Raw genomic sequence first — 14,931 nt, forward strand, 5'->3', positions numbered from 1 at the left:
TAAGTTGATGGGGATACGGTGGGAATCACCATCCTTGTACTGTTTAGGTCCTTGATGGTGTCAGTAATCTCTGCAATCCCCAGTATTACTTATGGCTTACTATATTTCTACAGTATACCAAGGCAGGTCTGGTACTTCAACTTGATTAAGTATAGGCCACTGCTCAATCCATGCTTCAGCAAACCAACCAAATAAACTCTTAGATCCTTTTCTAACCTCTCGAGTTGAAACACTGAATGAAGAATTTGTGCTTAGTGGGCCCATATTAACAAACTCAGACTGATCCAACTTTATGTTTCTTTCACCCTTATCCCACACCCTTAATAGCTGTTCCCAGACATATCCCCCAGGTGTCTGTACATATTAGAAAAGTCAAGCAATTCATTTGGAGTATAACCTAGATCCTCACTTCTTGGGGCTTGCTGGGACTTAAGTCTAGTTATAGGTCTAGAAGCAAAAATGAGTAGGGGTTCTGGAAACATTCAGCAATGTCTTGTAAGGCATCTACCTCAGGCAATGCCCCAGGTAATGCTCCAGGCTCTGCCCCATGAATATCTCAGCCAAAGGCTCTTCAGACACAGCTGGGTTAATCTCATCTGATGGGGGTGGAAGGGCTAATAGTTTTACTGGGTAGTGTGCCTTAGCAGACAAAGATGGAGTAGTCTCTTCAGATGGAAATAAGAGGCCTGGTTCTGTTGGCAGGAGTGATTCAACAAAATTTAGGGGCTCGGTGTCACCATCTTCCTGATTATCTGCCCATATGTCCCCATTCCAAGTTTCAGGACTGTATTTTCCCCAACCAATAACCCCGCTTTAACTTCAGACACCATTTGAGTTGGGAATTCAATTGGCATTGTAATTCAGCCACTCTTACGATAATATCAGCTCTCTTACGACAAAAAATAAATCTTTCTTTCAGTGCACAAGTGGCAACTTTCAGGTCTTCTATGCAGTATTCGAGCTGTGCCTGTGAAGCCCTGAGCTCACCCCTTTCTTTCACCACTTTGTCTAGTGAAAGCAGGACCAACCAACGAGCTTCCCTATACTTCTCATTCTGATAAGACTGTAGAAAAGTATCAAACATACGATCACCCAGAGCCTTGCTTCTCACCAATACTTGACCTATTGATGATGATATTTTGTGTATTAATAGTGTCCTCTTTACTACTGGAGGCAGGGTCATCAGCTCCTTTAAGACTAGTCAGACTTGAAAACCAATTTAGAAAACTCATCCTTACTATTTTGTCTCTCTAGAACCACTCTCATTACTCTTACATTGCCCATTGCCCATTGCCCATTGCCATCGATTTGATTCCGACTCATAACAACCCTATAGGACAAAGTAGAACTGCCCCATAGGGTTTCCAAGGAGTGGCTGGTAAAGTCGAACTACCTACCTTTTGGTTAGCAGCTGAGCTCTTAACTACTGTGCTACTGGGGCTATTTATAGGGTATTCATTGGCTCAATAGCAGTATGTTAATGTGTGAAATTAAAGCATATAAACTTTATGCCAATTTACTTCAAATTAGGTGTTACTTGCCCTCACTTGCAAAATACCTGGGTGGTGCAAACAGCTAACATAGTTGGCTGCTAACCAAAAAGTTGGAGGTTTGAGTTGACCCAGGGCTGCCTTTGAAGAAAGGCCTGGCAATCAACTTGCAAAAAAATCATCCATTGAAAACCCTGCAGAGCACAGTTCTATTCTGACACACATGAGGTTCCCATGAGTTGAAGTCCACTTCTCACTTACAGTTATCATTTGTTTCTGAAACTTTATTGCCCTATTTAAGTGGGAGCTCACGGGAGCAAATCTAGCTGCGCCCCACAAATGGCACCTCCAATACCACCTAGGCAGGTCTGTTCAAAGAGCTGAGGTAGTTAACATCACACCTGGATAAAGTAGATCCTGAGACACAGCAGAATTCCCATCTGGGGCCATTTTTAGTCTCAAATTGGCATGTACTTGAGCCTAGAAAGTGAAACGCAAAGTCAGTCCATGAGGCTTTACGAGTGTTAATAAAACATTTTACTTGACCAATATATGAAAAGCCAAGCCATTTTCCTAACTGACGGATAAAGTTTCTCTAGTTCACATGTTTTGCACCATTTTTCATAAAGATTGAAATGAGATCAGTGGGTGGGAGGAGTAATGGACAGTGAAAGTACAAGGCGAGGGAGAAGACAGAAGGGCATTTTGAATTCTCCCTTCTCTTTACTTTATCTTCTGCATCTACTGCCCATTTTCATACCCAATGTTGACCTCAGAAAGTGAAAGGGAAGGATGCACACAAGTCTCTTCACAAAATATTTTGGGGCCATAAAAAACATTATCAGGATGAATTTGATGGCATCCCACCTTTCTTCCAAATTACAATTCTTATCCTGAAATTGGCTTTTCATGAGATAGCCTAAAATGGGATGCAAGGGAGAAAGGAAACTTGTATTCTTCTATTCAACTAATAAACAAAGGGAATGGATAAAGCCAGGGCCATCTGGCCCTTTAAAATTTGAATTAAATCCAGTTAACATGAACAAACCAACAAAAAAAAAAGCATTAATGATAAAAGAGAAAAGAACTTTCCAAAATGTAAAAGAGCTAGCCAAATATGATCCTGTTTGTTTTCTAGGAGACGAATCTTTACGGCAACAGTCATGCTCATAGTTACCTGTTCACAGGCTTTCTTCCAATTTAGCCGAGCAATAAAGCCTAGAAAACACACAGCTTGGGAGACTGCACAGATAATGATCCCTGACCACAGACCTAGAAATAGAAATATTTTATAAAAGTTAATTCAGGGAAAATCAGCTACCTTGGGAAGTGTGTTTCTTGTATCTCACTTCTGTTGCCCACGCTGAGTACCTGCTGACACAGCTAAGGTGGGCCCACAGTGAGCCAGAAGCCTTCCACCCACCCTCTTGCTTGGTCCCCAGAAGACTCTGAGAGGACTGGAGCTCCCTGAGGCCACCGCCTGTGGTTCTGGAGGTCATAACAAATATTCAGAGGCATTTTTTAGCCTTTGTGATCCTAAGGCTTGGCAATCACAGAAAGTGTCAGAACAAACTTCTCCTGCCTGATTTTCCTCAAAATAGGGGATAAACATATAAAAGGAGTCCCTGGTGGTGTTAACCAAAAGGTTGGCAGTTTGAGTCCACCCAAAGGCACTTTGGAAGAATGCTCTGGCAATCTACTTCCAAAAAAAAAATCAGCATTGAAAAGGCTATGGAGTATAGTTCTGTTCTGACACAATGGGGTCACCATGAGTTGGAACTGACTCCATAGCAACTGCTGTAACAGGCTTAAAAAAAACGCAGTAAACACCAGCCATATAAATTAATAATGCCTCCTCCTTTAGCACCGCCTGCAGGGCCTTACTTGCTTTGAGCACAGACTTTTCTGGGAAAATCCCAGGGCAAAGATATCCACCAGAGATGATTAGAGAACAGGAAAGGAGAGGCCAAGTGGGAATGAAGGATGGGAAGCCCTGGAGCTCTGAAAATCCCATCCAAAACCAAAATGAAACCCACTGCCATCAAGTTTATACTGACTTCATAGCAACTCTAAAGGACAGAGTAGAGCTACTCCACGGGGTTCCAAGGCTGTGATCTTTATGGAAGCGGACTGCCACGTCTTTCTCCCTCGGAGCAGCTGGTGGGTTTGAGCCATCAACCTCTCAGTTAGCAGCCAAACACTTAATCACTGCACCACCAGGGCACCCTGAACATACTATAACCAAATAAACAGTACCATAACCAAAGAAATGGATTCTGGCTCATGGCAACCCCAGGCACAACAGAACTAATGCTGCCTGGTCCTGCACCACTTCCATCGTCAGATGGGGATCAGACCATTGTAATCCACAGAGTTCTTACTGGCTGATTTTCAGAAGTCCATCACCAGGCCTTTCTTCCTAGTCAGTCTGGATGTTCCACTGAAACCTGTTCACCATCATAACAACATGTAAGCCTCCACTGACAAATGGGTGGTAGCTGTGCATGAGGTCCACTGGCTGGGAATTGAACCCAGATCTCCTGCATGCAAGGTGAGAATTCTACCACTGCACCACCACTGCCAACACTTTGCTTATCAGAATTACCTAAGCCATGTCAGTTGGCTGGAGAGGGGACAAGGGGGCCATACGTTGAGTGTTGAAGAAGACTCCCAGGAAATTACAATGACCATTATAAGTTGGTACAGTTGCTCATGAGAATCTGTAGCAACACACCCTGCCAGAGGTGACCCAATATTCAAAACCAATTAGCACTCTACTTTCTTCTGAGGCGTGGTGGCAGGGATCAACTGTAGTCTTCTCAACAGAGCCCTCATCACCCCCAGATTTCCCCATCATTTCTTTTAAGTGATTCTTAAATTTTCTACCTTGCACAGAGTAAATATGCCTTTGTTAAATTAATGAAAGGACTAACATTCCACTGGGAACACTGAAGGATCAATATTTTTAAGTAGGCTCCTCTAATATATTTATTAGCTATAAAAAACCCGTTGCCATAGAATTGATTCCGACTCATAGTGGCCCTATAGGGCAGAGTAGAACTGCCCAATAGAGTTTCCTAGGAGTGCCTGGTGGATTCGAACTACCGACCTCTTGGTTAGCAGCTGTAGCACTTAACTGCTACGCCATCGGGGTTTCCTCTATTAGCTATGCCACCAGCAAATCCAAAACATGAATAATGCCAGGAATGCAACTAAACCGTTTTCTACGCCATTGTGCAAACCCAGTGAACTTTACATTGGCCACTCCATTACTTGAACAACTCCCATATTTTTCATTAAAATATTATTGAACTTGAGAAAAATGTGTGACATAATGGAACATATGAGACTGAAAGTTTGTTCTAGGTGTCAGATGACTTCTTACCATCTCTGAGCCTGCCAAGCACTCCTGGATAAAAATGAACCATGCCAAAGACAACCTCTAGTTCACCCAAAAGATAAGCTCTTCAAGTTTTGGTATAATCATTTATTATCTGCCAATGTTTCCCAAATAATTATTTTAGAAACCAAAGCTCAGAAGCAATGTCCTTCCCTACTTTTTAAAAGATTAGCTCTGGTGATTTCAGATGCTGAGGATTAAGTTCTTTCCTTTGAATCTAATAACCTGATGAAGAAGCGCCTCGTGCCTTCCTTCTGTGCTGTTCACACACAACACTCCCATGCCCTTACGGACAGCCCCACAACACACACTACTAAAATGTTGTAGCCGGCAGGAGGTGGACGCTGCAGAATGGTACAAGGGTCACAACGAGATCATAGTTCTAGAGACACTCTGCGTGTATCTACCCCCTGCCATGCTCCTTGGGCTAACATCAGGGCACACTGCTGTAGGAGGTATACAGCCACCAGAAGTTCTATATGATCACACCAAGGCTGACCATGACTTACCCTTCCTCACCCCAAACGTTCCAGGCTGGTCAGTTTACAACAGCTTCACTCCTGCAGACATACTCTCAGGGTCCCACCATACAAGGGGTGTCACTAAAGGAACAGAACTGGGTCCACAAAGGGTGTGTTTCTGAATGCTTCATCCACAGTGCCTGCTGTCACCTCCTCTTGAAGTGATAACGTGTTAAGTCAGGACAGGGAGATAACTAGAAAGGCCATCTTATTCTACTCAAGGGTGTCAGTGTGGAATATTGCACACACTGGCAAGGGGGCTACAAACAAGTGGTCCTGGGGCCCTGGCCAGGTCTGGATGTTACCTCCTGCCCTTCTCTGCTGTCTCTGACAAGACAGCACAGAAGGAATATAAGAAAGAAGCAAACTTCCAGAGCCAAGTCTCCTCAAAAAAATAAATAAATGTCTACAGTCATCTCCTGGGCCTGTAATTAACTAAGCTCCAACTGCTTACCTATCACTCCCAGTTTGGCTGCAAACATCAGTGAAATCCCAATAGGGAGGCCAATCACATAATATCCAATGGCATTAACAATGGCTCCAATCTTCTGATTCCCGCTTCCCCTCAGAATTCCACCACATGTGCACTGTAAGGCAGATAACATTCCATCGGTGTGAACATTGCTAATACCTGGCCAGTCGTCCACCACTAACAATGCTTCTAAAAGACCCCGTTCTCCTGAGCCCTTATCATTCCATGGGATTCTGACTTAAAATCTATGATCATTGTCAGTATTCTTGTAATCTGAATATACTAAAAAACTCAGTTATTACCCACCTACCCTAGACATTTTCTCAATTTAAATTTACTATAATCAGAAGAAATACATATATCACAAAGATGCTTAAGGGAATACTGCACAGTACTTACAGCAAGAGCATCAAAGAGGTGGGAAGCAGCATAAATTGGAACCACCTGAGCCACCAAAGCAATAATTTCCCTGTTAGCAAAATAAAGCACACAGTGATTAGTAGGGAGACAAACATGTAGAAAAGGAGAAATAACATCCAGTTGCCAGGATAAGACCCACCTTCTGCTAGAGCTCAGCAAGGCTTGGCTTCCGTGCCTAACTGACATGCCTCTTGCATTCCAAACAACATCCTATTTTGAGGCAATTCTACTGTGTCTTCGCCAGTAGATGAAACCAACTATATATTGTGTATGTATCACGACTTTTAGAAAATATATGTAGTCCATTTAGTCAATGTTGTTTGGCTCCCTTAGCCCCATTCTTTCACCATGACTCTACAGACCAAGTCTGAATGTGTCTCTCAAGGCACAGCAGAGTAAGGGCTAAAGTTCTCTCTACAGCACCAAGGTTACCAAGCAATAAAGGCCATAGATGTATTTTGCAGAATTACGCTTGGTTCCTGGAAATGGAGCCTAGCCCCTAAAGCCAGAGTCTTGAATTTTAATGTCTACACACAGACCTCCTACCACCAAGAACCACCACGTGTCTGTCCTACCATGGGGGCTTGTGTGTTGCTGTGATGATGGAAGCTATGCCACCAGTCTTTGAAATACCAGCAGGGTCACCCATGGTGGACAGGTTTCAGCAGATCTTCCACACTAAGGCAGACTAGGAAGAAAGACCTGGCAGTCTGCTTCTGAAAAAAATTGGCCAGTGAAAACATTATGAATAGCAGTGGAACACTGCCTGATACACTGCCAGAAGATGAGCCCCTAAGGTTGGAAGGCACTCAAAAGACCACTGGGAAGAGCTCCTTCCTCACAGTAGAGTTGATCTTAATGTCGTGGGTGGAGTCAAACTTTTGGGACCTTCCTTTGCTGACATAGCAGGGCTCAAAATGAGAAGAAACCTTAGTAAGGGTGTTACAATCTTTAACATAAAATTACAATCACAAAATGAAGGACAACCACACAATACTGGGAATCATGGCCCAGTCAAACTGATACACGCATTTTTGGGGGGACATAATTCAATCCATGACAGTGATAGAAATGACACCAGGGATCGCCTGATAGAATTTTACAAGACCAATGGCTTATTCATTGCAGATACCTTTTTTCAACAACATAAATGGCAACGATACACATGTATCTCACCAGATGGAAAACATAGGAATCAAATCGATTACATCTGTGGAAATAGATGATGGAAAGGCTCAATATCATCAGTCAGAACAAGGCTATGGGCTGACCGTGGAACAGATCATCAATTGCTCATATGCAAGTTCAAGTTGAAGCTGCAGAAAATTAAAACAAGTCTGTTGTTAGGTGCCGTCGAGTCAGTTCCGACTCATAGTGACCCTATGCACAACAGAACGAAACACTGCCAGGTCCTGTGCCATCCTTACAATCGTTATTATGCTTGAGCTCACTGTTGCAGCCACTGTGTCAATGACCTCGTTGAGGATCTTCCTCTTTTCCACTGACCCTGTACTCCGCCAAGCATGATGTCCTTCTCCAGGGACTGATCCCTTCTGACAACGTGTCCAAAGTATGTAAGATGCAGTCTTGCCATCCTTACCTCTAAGGAGCATTCTGGCTGCACTTTTTCCAAGACAGATTTGTTCGTTCTTTTGGCAGTCCATGGTATATTCAATATTCTTCACCAACACCACGATTCAAAGGCGTCAACTCTTCTTCGGTCTTCCTCATTCATTGTCCAGCTTTCACATGCATATGATGTGATTGAAAATACCATGGCTTGGGTCAGGTGCACCTCAGTCTTCAGGGTGACATCTTTGCTCTTCAACACGTTGAAGAGGTCCTTTGCAGCAGATTTGCCCAATGCAATGCGTCTTTTGATTTCTTGACTGCTGAGTCCATGGCTGTTGATTGTGGATCCAAGTAAAATGAAATCCTTGACAACCTCAATCTTTTCTCCGTTTATCATGATGTTTCTCATTGGTCCAGTTGTGAGGATTTTTGTTTTATGTTGAGGTATAATCCATACTGAAGGCTGTGGTCTTTGATCTTCATTAGTAAGTGCTTCAAGTCCTCTTCACTTTCAGCAAGCAAGGTTGTGTCATCTGCATAATGCAGGTTGTTAATGAGTCTTCCTCCAATCCTGATGTCCCATTCTTCTTCATATAGTCCAGCTTCTCGTATTATTTGTTCAGCATACAGATTAAATAGGTATGGTGAAAGAATACAACCCTGAATCACACCTTTCCTGACTTGAAACCAATCAGTATCCCCTTGTTCTGTCCAAACAACTGCCTCTTGATCTATGTAAAGGTTCCTCATGAGCACAATTAAGTGTTCTGGAATTCCCATTCTTCACAATGTTATCCATAGTTTGTTATGATCCATACAGTCGAATGCCTTTGCATAATCAATAAAACACAGGTAAACATCCTTCTGGTATTCTCTGCTTTCAGCCAGGATTCATCTGACATCAGCAGTGATATCCCTGAATCCACGTCCTCTTCTGAAACTGGCCTGAATTTCTGGCAGTTCCCTGTGGATATACTGCTGCAGCCATTTTTGAATGATCTTCAGCAAAATTTTGCTTGCGTGTGATATTGTTCTATAATTTCCACATTCGGTTGGATCACCTTTCTTGGGAATAGGCATAAATATGGATCTCTTCCAGCCAGTTGGCCAGGAAGCTGTCTTCCATATTTCTTGTCAAACAATGCCAGAGATCAAAAGATAGAATTTTGCAAGACCAACGACTTCTTCATTGCAAATACCTTCTTTCACCAACATAAATGGTGACTATACACATGGACCTTGCCAGACAGAACACACAGAAATCAAATAGACTATATCTGCGGAAAGAGACGATGGAAAAGCTCAATATCATCACTAAGAATAAGGCCAGGGGCCGACTGTGGAACAGACCATCAATTGCTCATATGCAAGTTCAGGCTGTAACTGAAGAAAATCAGAGCAAGTACACGAGAGCCAAAATATGACCTTGAGTATATCCCACCTGAATTTAGAGACCATCTCAAGAATAGATTTGACGCATTGAACATTAGTGACCAAAGACCAGACGAGTTGTGGAATGACATCAAGGACATCATCCATGAGGAAAGCAAGAGGTCACTAAAAAGACAGGAAAGAAAGAAAAGACCAAGATGGATGTCAGAGAAGACTCTGAAACTTGCTCTTGAGCGTCGAGAAGCTAAAGCAAAAGGAAGACCTGATGAAGTAAAAGAACTGAAGAGAAGATTTCAAAGGGCAGCTCGAGAAGACAAAGTATAGTATTATAATGACATGTGCAAAGAGCTGGAGATGGAAAACCAAAAGGGAAGAACACGCTCAGCATTTCTCAAGTTGAAAGAACTGAAGAAAAAATTCAAGCCTCGAGTTGCAATAGTGAAGGATTCCATGGGGAAAATATTAAACGACGCAGGAAGCATCAAAAGAAGATGGAAGGGATACACAGAGTCATTATACCAAAAAGGATTAGTTGATATTCAACCATTTCAAGAGGTGGCATATGATCAGGAACCGATGGTACTGAAGGAAGAAGCCCAAGCTGCTCTGAAGGCACTGGCGAAAAACAAGGCTCCAGGAATTGATGGAATATCAATTGAGATGTTTCAACAAACAGATGCAGCGCTGGAGGTGCTTACTCGTCTATGCCAAGAAAACAAGTCTATGAGAACCAAAATAAGACCTTGAATATATCTCACCTGAATTTGGAGATCATCTCAAGAATAAATTTGACACACCGAACACTAATAACCGAAGACATGACAAGCTGTGGAACGACAGTAAGGATATCATACACGAAGAAAGCAAAAGGTCATTTGAAAGACAGGAAAGGAAGAAAAGACCAAAATGGATGTCAGGAGAGACTTTGAAACTTGAACTTAAGAGTAGCTAAAGCAAATAGAAGAAATGATGAAGTAAAAGAGCTGAACAAAAGGTTTCAATGGGCGGCTTGAGAAAAGTATTACGATGACACATGCAAGGACCTGGAGTGAAAAAACAAAAAGGGAAGAACATGCTCGGCATTCTCAAGCTGAAAGAATTGAAAAAAAAAAAAATTCAATCCTCGAGTTACAAATATAAAGGCTTCTATGGGCAAAATATTCAACAATATTTTTATGTGGGAAACATCAAAAGAAGATGGAAGGAATACACAGAGTCACTGTACCAAAAAGAATTGGTAGATGTTCAACCATTCCAGGAGGTAGCATATGATCAAGAACCAATGGTTCAAGTCCAGGCTGCACTGAAGGCACTGGCGAAAAACAAGGCTCCAGGGATTGACAGAATACCAATTGAGATATTTCAGCAAACAGATGTAGTGCTGGAGGTGCTCATTCATCTATGCTAAGAAATTTGGAAGACAGGAACCTGACCAACTGAGTGGAAGAGATCCATATTTATGCCCATTCCAAAGAAAGATGATCCAACAGAATGTGGAAATTATCAAACACCATCATTAATATCACACACAAACAAAATTTTGCTGAAGATCATTCAAAAGCGGCTGCAGCAGTATATAGACAGGGAACTGCCAGAAATTCAGGCTGGTTTCAGAAGAGGATGTGGAACCAGGGATATCATTGCTGATGTCAGAGGAATCCTGGCTGAAAGCAGAGAATACCAGAAGGATGTTTACCTGTGTTTTATTGATTCTGCAAAGGCATTTGACTGTGTGGATCGTAACAAATTATGTATAACAGTGTGAAGAATGGGAATTCCAGAACACTTAATTGTGCTCACGTGGAACCTGTGTATAGACCTAGGGGCAGTCGTTCAAACAGGACAAAAGGATACTAGGTGGTTTAAAATCAGAAAAGGTGTGCATCAGGGTTGTGTCATTTCACCATACTTATTCAATCTGTATACTGAGCAAATAATCCAAGAAGGTGGACTATATAAATAAGAAGGTGGCATCAGGATTGGAGGAAGACTCATTAACAATCTGCAACATGCAGATGACACAACCTTGCCTGCAGAAAGTGAAGAGGACTTGAAGTACTTACTGATGGAGATCAAAGACCACAGCCTTCAGTATGGATTATACCTCAACATAAAGGAAACAAAAATCCTCACAACTGGACCAATAAGCAACATCACAATAAACGGAGAAAATATCTAAGCTGTTAATGATTTAATTTTACTTGGATCCACAATCAATACCCATGGAAGCGGTAGTCAAGAAATCAGATGATGTATTGCACTGGACGAAATCTGTTGCAAAAGACCTCTTTAAAGTGTTGAAAAGCAAAGATGTCACTTTGAGGACTAAGATGTGCCTGACCCAAGCTGTGATGTTTTTAATGGCCTCATACACATATGAAAGTTGGACAATGAATAAGGAAGACAGAAGAAGAATTGACACATTTGAACTACGGTGTTATCAAAAAACACCAAATATACCACAGGCTGCCAGAAGAACAAACAAGTCTGTCTTGGAAGAAGTACAGCCAGAATGCTCCTTGGAAGTGAGGATGGCGATACTTGTCTCACGTATTTTGGACATGTCATCAGGAGGGACCATTCCCTGGATAAGGACAGCATGCTTGGTAAGGTAGAAGACTTTCAACAAGATAGACTGACGGATGGTGCAGGACTGGGCAGCGTTTCGTTCTGTTGCACACAGGGTCACTATGAGTCAGAACTGACTCAACAGCACCTAACAACAACATAGAGATCACTTGTAGGAGACTAGAAAAATACTGCCAACTGATCAGGGGAGGCAAGGAATTCATAATTCCCTTCAGTGAGTTTCCAAAAGCCGAATAGAACTAGTTGCCATTCAGTTGCTTCTGACTCATGGCAACCCCATGTGTAGCAGAGCGGAACTGTGCTCCATAGGGTTTTTAAGGCTGTGACCCTTCAGAAGCAAGGTGCTTTTGGATGACTTTGAACTGTCAACCTTTAGGTTAGTAGTGTTGTGGTTAAGCACTTGCACCAACCAGGACTCTGAATGAGTTTAGTCACACTTAAACCCAGAACATTGATATTTGTTGAATAAATGAATAAATAAGAAATCCAGCACTGAACATGATAACCATCTCCCCCACCAGAAAAAGGACAGAATTACATTTCTTTTATTCAAATGTATTTGTTGATTATAATATATGCAAATATTTAAAAGAAATCAAAATCATATAGAAAGCCTTAGAAGTCTTACCTTTACTCCTTTCCCAGCCCACCCCATTTCCACCTTCGTTCCTAGGTAGCAGTTCTTAGTAGTTTCTGAATTTGTCCAGTGTTTATGAAAGTATAAGCAAATTAAAATTATATTCTTATTTTCCCCTTCTCTACTTTATGATTTAATTGAATGGCATTCTCTATGTGATGTCTGTACTTCTTCCACCTAAAAATACATTCGGAAAATCTTTCTGTATCACTATATACAGAGCTGTCTCATTCTTTTCCACAGCCATTTGATATTCCACTGTGTGGGTGTACCATAGATTATTTAACCAGTCTCCTGTGTAGATGGGCGCTAGGAATGGTTCCAGTCTTTGCCATAACAGACAAAGTTGCAATGAATAATCTGTATAAACTCCATTTCTTATATGTACAGGTTTCACAATAGAAGAAAACGCCTGAAGTAGGACCAAAGAATGTCTTTGTAATTTTGACAGATACGGTGAAAGTGTGATTTGTACTCCCACAGGCAACATATGAGAATGCCTGTTTTCCCCAAAGCTTTTTCCACAGGCATGTTAAACTCTGGGATTTTGGATTATTTTTCTAATTCAATAGATGAAAACTATTTCATTTGTGGTTTGGATTTCTGTTCTCCTATTACAGGATTGAGCATCTTTTCACATGTTTAAGGGCCATTGATGCTTATTTTCCCATGAAATACTTGTTTATGTTCTTTGACCACTTCTCTGGGTAGCTGATCTTTTTCTTCTTGATTTTCCTAGGTGTCTTATATTAGCCAGTTGTTTGTGATGCAAGTTTTCCCAGCTTATGTTTTTTAATTGCTATTGTAAAAGGATTTTTTCATTTACATTATATATTTCATTATATTTTTTACTACTAGTTGTATATGAAGGCTGTTGATTTCTATATGGTAATAGGTGATATAAATATTCTATTAATTAATAATCTTTTTTTATGTGTGTAGTAGGTTTACGGTTGATTCCTTTGGGTTTTCAGATACAGTTTTATCATTTATTTTCCAGTTCTTAAACTCTATTGCCTTTTTCTTGGCTGTCGTTTGTGGGAATATGTTTCCACATTTAAGTAAAATGTTAGCTTTTGAGATGATAATTATATATGTGTGTATATATATGTGTGTTTGAATATATATATACACACATATATATATAAAACTCAGTTATCAGGTCAGTTCTGACTCACCGCAACCCTATGCTATGTGCCAGAATAGAATTGTATACCATAGGGTTTTCAATGGCTGATTTTTTGGAAATAGATCACACCAGGCCTTTCTTCCAATACATATGTGTGCATACACATATATTTATATACATACATGTATGTCACTGGGAAGGAAATAATTAACTGAGAATATAATTAATGGTACCAGTGATACCAATGTAATCAACGGTACGAAAAAGGGGCTCCCTTCTGTAATACACACAAGCATTCTGACTACCAGGAGCATAAATCACCATCAACAGCCATTAACTTGGCATTCTAGATTATAAATCAGTTCCTACTGAAAATTACCTAGTCAGTTCTTCCCAGGTAATATTGGTTGAGTTTCTGATTTTGCAAACGACTCAGACACCCCTCCAAGTGCACCACCCGGGAGGGCCGGTGTGGAAGCATCTGCCAGACTTGACCATTTCTTTACCACAGATCTCACATTTGAAGAAAATCTCCGCTGTACTTTGTTGTGGAAAGCTCAGCACTCACCTGTCGGTAGTGAAAATGTACCCCACAATATCCTTACTGCTTGACAGCAGGATCCAAAAGACGACAGCAAAGAGCTCTGGAGGGAAAACGGCAGAAGAAACAGCAAACTGAAAAAGGAGGTCTTCAGGAAAACCGGGTTTCCACATGCAGAAACGGAGTTGCGAGGAACTGAAGAAGTCAGCATGATCACCTGTGATCAGCATGGCAACAGCAGACGACTTCTTTGCCTGCTCAATGTTCCCAGCACCCAGTGCGTTTCCAACCCGGACACTGGCAGCCACGCTGAAGCCTGTAGGTATCTAAAAGGAAAAGGAAGCCTACAACAACGAAACCGAGAAAGTGAGACCACACAGCAGGTAGGTCGGGTGCCTCGCTGCTCTCAGCTCGGAGCCTAACTTTTGCTTTACCGGAAGAAGAGGAAGCAGGGAAATCAGGCTTCATACCTTGTCGGTTGTTATGGATTAAATTGTGCCTCCCCCAAATATGTGTTAGAATCCTAACCCCTATACCTATGGATGTCATCCTGTTTGGAAATAGGGGTTTTTTGTTTTGTTTTGCCATGTTAATTAGATCATGTCTGAGTAGGGTGGGTTCTAAATCTAATCAGTTCTGAGTTATAAAAGGAGAAGACTGGACACAGAGGCATGCACACTCAGGGGAAGGCAGGACACGTAAGGAACACCCAGAGATACCAGCAAGAAAGAAGCCACATGGCCAAGACCCTGATTTGGACTTTTAGCC

At 41.6% G+C, this 14,931-nt stretch overlaps 1 protein-coding gene across 1 annotated transcript in view; it reads right to left on the reverse strand.

The window, feature by feature from the left end:
- SLC47A1 (solute carrier family 47 member 1) overlaps nucleotides 1-14,931 on the reverse strand; it is a 48,572-nt gene that overhangs the window by 18,287 nt on the left and 15,354 nt on the right. The window contains exons 9-14 of the mRNA XM_064279357.1: nucleotides 14,381-14,489; nucleotides 14,191-14,266; nucleotides 6,283-6,352; nucleotides 5,866-5,998; nucleotides 2,668-2,762; nucleotides 1,892-1,970 (exon numbers count right to left, since the gene is read on the reverse strand). Coding sequence (XP_064135427.1) covers nucleotides 1,892-1,970; nucleotides 2,668-2,762; nucleotides 5,866-5,998; nucleotides 6,283-6,352; nucleotides 14,191-14,266; nucleotides 14,381-14,489 — 562 coding nt within the window. The remainder of the gene's footprint in view (nucleotides 1-1,891; nucleotides 1,971-2,667; nucleotides 2,763-5,865; nucleotides 5,999-6,282; nucleotides 6,353-14,190; nucleotides 14,267-14,380; nucleotides 14,490-14,931) is intronic.

This window comes from Loxodonta africana, chromosome 2 (assembly GCF_030014295.1).
Source record: "Loxodonta africana isolate mLoxAfr1 chromosome 2, mLoxAfr1.hap2, whole genome shotgun sequence".
Lineage (NCBI taxonomy): Eukaryota > Metazoa > Chordata > Mammalia > Proboscidea > Elephantidae > Loxodonta > Loxodonta africana.